Source organism: Primulina eburnea, chromosome 17 (assembly GCF_022965805.1).
Source record: "Primulina eburnea isolate SZY01 chromosome 17, ASM2296580v1, whole genome shotgun sequence".
NCBI lineage: Eukaryota > Viridiplantae > Streptophyta > Magnoliopsida > Lamiales > Gesneriaceae > Primulina > Primulina eburnea.
Genome location: NC_133117.1, coordinates 12,127,472 through 12,133,348, shown reverse-complemented (window position 1 = coordinate 12,133,348; position 5,877 = coordinate 12,127,472). Strand labels below are relative to the sequence as shown.

At 35.7% G+C, this 5,877-nt stretch overlaps 1 protein-coding gene across 1 annotated transcript; it reads right to left on the bottom strand.

Moving 5' to 3' along the window:
• Positions 1–860: 860 nt before the first annotated feature.
• LOC140817878 (uncharacterized) lies at positions 861–1,286 on the bottom strand. The gene has a single exon (XM_073177673.1). The coding sequence runs from the start codon at positions 1,284–1,286 to the stop codon at positions 861–863; it is 426 nt and encodes a 141-aa protein (XP_073033774.1).
• Positions 1,287–5,877: the final 4,591 nt, after the last annotated feature.

The window sequence follows — 5,877 nt, the reverse complement described above, 5'->3', positions numbered from 1 at the left end:
CTATTTCGTAAATATATTTCAAACCTTCTGTTTTTACAGTATCCAAGCCAAAATATTCAAATATATCTCTCAGTTTATTTTCGCACTATTTTTAGCTAAGTGATTGTTTTTGATATACAAGATTTCAAGATCAGTTCCTCCAAGAACTGACCACATTCGAAAAAAACTCAAAAACTTAAAGTTTTTACAACCCTTCTTTTAAAAACTTTACCTGAGTTAACCGATTCTAACATTTTTCCTGGAAAAAACTTGCAAAAAACTCACCAAAAAATGGAGGTTGGATTGGAGAAGCGGTAGTGGCTGCTTGAAAGCCAAGAAACCTAGGTTTTCTTATGTGTGCATGTGCGCGTGCGCATGAGTTTTTATCTTTTAAAAAAAAAACCTTTGGAAATTTAAGTAAATGCTGACTAAACAATTTAATTAAGACAAAAAATAATTAATAAAATATTAAACACCATGCTCAAGATTTATATATCCTATTTTTGAAATTTTATAATAAGATACTTCAAATTTTTTAGTTCACCTAAATAATTATATTTGACTTTAAAATACCAAAATTTATAAATAATTTAGATTAACTTCTTTCTTGGCTTAAAATAAAAATATAACATTTAATTTTAACACCTTATTCATCTCTAGTCTCTCGTCCCTGGCCAAACATCGAATATTCACATGAAAAACTCAACTAAATAAATACAATTAATTCCCATAAAATACACATATAAATATTTAAAAGAAATTAAACATTCCATTTAAATAATTTAAATTAATTAATTTGTTAAATTATGCATATGACTTACATATGCAAGTTTTTGGGCGCTAAAAATCCTCCTCCACTTAGGAAAATTTCGTCCTCGAAATTAAAGCTTACCAAACTTGTCTGGATGGCGACCCCTCATCTCAGCTTCAGTTTCCCAAGTATCTTCCTCATCAGAATGATTCGACCATTTAACCTTGACCAACTTGATGTCTTTATTCCGTAACCTCCTCTCCTGTCTGTCTAGAATCTGAATAGGTCTTTCCTCATATGACAGGTTCAGTGAAATCTGTAACAGTTCAAAGTTAAGTACATGTGAAGGATTTGCCATGTACTTTCTCAGCATAAACACATGGAACAAATTGTGTACTCTTGTTTGATTTGTTGGTAGAGCCATACGATAAGCTAGTGTTCCCACTCTGTCAAGGATTTCGAATGGTCCTATTAATATGGGAATCAATTTGCCTCTCTTCCTGTATCTCATAACACCCTTCATAGGTGCTATCTTTACAAATACATAGTCTCCCATAGCAAATTTGAGGTACCTATTTCTCTTATTAGCGTAAGTATTTTGACGAATTTAAGTAGTCTTCATCATGTCCTGGATTACTGACTACCATGTCTGATGCCTGCTGAACAATCAATGGACCAAGTTCTGATCTATCACCAACCTCGTCTCAATGAATAGGCGATCTAAATTGTAATGCACATGGGCTGTTCCCGGTTGGACTGATGCAACACGGTTATCCCATTACCCATTACTCATAGAACTTCTCCAGCCCAGGCACTGGAGTTTTTGCCTTCCCCAAGATTAGAACCCAAGACCTCCTGGACTTATATAGATCTTGGCAGTAATCCTGGTACAAGTTGATCTAGTAGCTCAACTGGTACCAGGATTGCTGCCAAGATCTATATAAGTCCAAGAGGTCTTGGGTTCTAATCCTGGGGAAGGTAAAAACTCCAGTGCCTGGGCTAGAGAAGTTCTATGAGTAATGGATAATGGGATAACTGTGTTGCATCAGTCCAACCGGGAACAGCCCATGTGCATTATAAAAAAAGGCGCCTTTTTTTTTTGTAATGCACATGGGCTATTCTCGATTGGGCTTAAGTCCCCTCACGGTTATCCCATTACCCATTACTAATAGAACTTCTCCAGCCCAGGCACTGGAGCTTTTGCCTTCCCAAGATTAGAACCCAAGACCTCCTGGACTTATATAGATCTTGGCAGCAATCCTGGTACTGTAAAGGCCCGTATTTTGTATTCATAATTTTTCGAAATTATTAAAAATTTTCTAAATAAATAATTATCTTATCTCATTTAATTAAAATAAACATGTAAATAATTTTCAAATTTAAAATAACAGCGGAAGAGAATAACGTTTTCAACCAACAATTTAAAAATAATCAAACATAAACATACATTTAAAATAATCCAACGTATTAAAACTGAGTTAGAATAATAAAAAGTGCATAAAGTACATCATGAGGTCCTCGGGTTTACTACTGCTGTCCCAAGATCGCTCCTTGGTCCACGCACTCCGTCTCGGCCTCATCAATATCTACAACAATCAAGTCTAGTGAGTCTAAGGACTCAACATGTATATATCGTGAATAACAAGTAAATATATCATAAAATCGCATGCAACGTAAAAATAAAGTATCGTAAAGCGTACGGTGAAAATCGTATCATGAATAATAATAACTGCGTGCATATCTAAAAATCATACGTAAAAGCTTTGCTCAATAGAGCTCTGTCATAACATATCATAATTTTCTGGTAGAGATAATGTTTCTAAGCAAGTGGCCCATAACATAGCGTAAGCGCCTGATCAGACTAAACCACAGTATACTGGGCGGTAGAGATCAATCACAGCCCTTGGACTGGATGTCCGTACCCATACATAATCATAACCGGTCGTAAGTCACCGGGCGGAGAGGTCCTCGGTTGCGCGTACCGACTTCCAAACCCATAAGCATAAGGTGGCCACAAGACATATAGCATATATCTAAAAAATAAGCATTTTATATTTTCATGCACGTAATATAATTATAACCTTATTTTTACCGGATGAGTTGAATCGTTCCCAGGCTTGCTGCGACTTATTACTAATATGTGACACATGCAATAAATCTTATTTTGACAAAAATTTAGCAATAGAACCAAAAAACGAGACTATTCGGACCAACAACTTGATTTTTAACCATGGCTTCATACCAACCCGAACCAACATTAAACCGACGTTTAACCATGATTAAAAATACCCTAAACATACTGAAAAATTTGCATAATAATTGTAACACACGAAATAGGCGAAAGGAATCCAAAAACATAAGACGCTCTTTCGAGAGTCATTTTGGCACCTTTCGCCGTAAATTCTCGTACGACCTCTAAACTCGACCAAATCACGAACGGCCAAAAACACGACTTTCCTAACTCATTAAGGTAGTGTCCAGTCCAAGGCCATGGGCTAAAAGCCAACCAAGAACTCAAACCTACCTCCTGAAACCGAACTCAAAGTTGCTGTCACAAACAGAATTTACAGCAGCTGCTATTGCGCGTGTGAGGGGAAAAATTCGAAATTTCATGACCATTGGCTTGAACCACCAACCAGAGACTCTTACCAACATTCTAAGGCATGGCTTGGACCATGGCTAAGGGCTAAAAGCCAACCAAAAACCAATCAAACACCTAGGACAATCACAACTCAAAACCGAGAGAGCCACTTTCTGTATAGTGTGATGTATTGCATTGTTTTGTTGTCTTGTATCGTTCCAATGGCCATTTGAGCGACCATGGCTCGATCTAGACATGATGGAGTGTTGTATAAACCATGGATATGGGCTAGGAGCCAACCATAATCCAAACAACACCCCAAAAACCGAAACCCACTAACACAGGAACTGAAAATTCGAAATGTGCACTTGTCTTGTGATTTAAAAATTTTGATGGATCCATGAACCAAGCTTGGAAAGGACACCTTGGTCACGTCCTAGACATGTTAAGGGAGAGTTCTAACCATGGCTACAGTCTCTAGGACAGCCAAGATTCGAACACCATCCTTAACCATTCCATGACAGAACTCATGCCTCATTTCTGCACTTAAATGTAAAGTTGCTGTCATTTATTTGTTTGTGCGTGTATGGATTGAAACCAATGAACCAAAACCCACTAACACAATCTAAATGATGTCTAGATGAAGCCTTGTAAGCCTGGAATCGAGCAACCCCCTGTCAACAACATAAAACACTGAAGCGTGAAGCACACATCATGACCCGAAAAGCTGTGCAGATTTTTGGAGGGTGTTGCTGTCAAATTCGTTTTGTCCCTTGATGTATGAACATATACTGATTTAAAATAGCTAATATAACTTGATTGTAGAGCAAAGGAATAATATATACATGCCTGGAATTTGTTTTGTAGAAAAACAAATCAAAACGACACTACGACGCGACGGGATCGGAGTTGAGGATTCTTTTCTTGTTTCAGCTGCTGTGCACGATATTTAGCTGTTGTTCTTACTGTAATTTCGAAGGTAAGGGAGTTTGTTTGCTAGACAATAGAGATGAGTATTATAGGAGGTGTTAAATGGGTATTGAAGTTCATTTATTTGAGAGTTACAAGTGAAGGAATATAATGGAATTTGAATTGTTCTTCCAATTCTCTAGCTGTAGCCAATCTTATTTCCTCTCCTTGCTGCTAATTTATGGCTCTCGGCTGCTACTTTCTGATATTTTTATCAAGGGTGAGAGTGTGGGTTTGCTTGACAATAAAGGTGAGTGTTTAAGGTGCCATAACATACATTAAGTTGGGAGTTACAAGTCAAGGTTTTTGAATGAAATTTGAAAGGCTTCTCCTTCCCTTTGCTAACCGATACCTTTTCTCACTTTTGTTGCATGTTCTCTTTTATTTGCTAGCACATTGAATTGAGGAAGGATGAAGGTGTATTATTGTGTTTGAATTTTATTACTAATTAAAGAATTAAAATGAGGGAATGAATTCACCTTGATGTCCCTTTAGAAGTGTCTTGAATGGGGAGTTACTAACCATTTCAATTTGTTTATGGATTGACCGAAATTTGATGTTATTGTATGGTATAATTTTTGTTTAATTCTTGTATTTTAAATGATTAAGGTTTTTAAATACCATTATATTTATTTTAGTGAACTAATCAATTAATTTAGGATAAACTCTTGCATAACATACTTAACCTAAAATTTAAGGATTTAAAATGCTATGGTTAATTTCGTGTATATATTATACTTAGATTAATTCATCCCCATTTATTTACATATTTTTATTTAAGCTTTAATTAAATATTAACCAAAAAACTTATTTAACAACTTATCTCTAATTAATTTAAATGAATCCTAAAACATTCTATTTCTTTAAATTAAATTATTCTTTGACTAAAATTAAATTTAGGAATATTTTCTCATTAATAATCTTCTCTCTAATCTCCAAACTCCGGTCCGACCTCGCGTATTTATCTTAAAAAGATAAAACTAAACATCTACTTTTAAAATAAATAAGCATGATTTAAAACTTCATATTAAATTTAAATAATAGAAATTATGCACGACTTATACGTAATTTGATTTTCGGGTTCTACATAAATTTTCTCCCATATAATGCCTCATAAAGTGACATACGTATTGAAAACTGAAAGTTGTTGTTACAGGTAAAATCCACTAGAGGTAGCTTCAATTTCCAACTCCCATGGAAATCAATCGCACTTGCGGGCAGTGAATCCTCTAAAATCTGTATCACCCTCTAAGACTAGCCTTCTGTCTGAGGATGGTTGTACAAAGTAGAAACTTCGTCCCCATTGCGGAATCCAAACTCTTCCAAAAGAATGATGTGAATCTTGGGTCTTTGTCAGAAACGATTGAAACTGGGATCTCGTGAAATCTGACTATCTCCCGAATATAAAGTTCTTCGTACAACGTCATAGAGGAGGTCATCTTTCTTGGCAAGAAGTACGTCGACTTGTTAAGACAATAAACGATTACCCAAATGTCGTTAGATCCTCTTACTGAACTCGGTAATCCAACTGCAAAATCCATAGTAACATTCACTCATTTCCACTCAGGACTAAGAAGCGGTTTGAGCATCTCTGCTA

What these genes read in the sequence shown, in the direction of transcription:
- LOC140817878 (XM_073177673.1), bottom strand. Translation starts at nt 1,286, where the DNA reads ATGGGAGACTATGTATTTGTAAAGATAGCACCTATGAAGGGTGTTATG.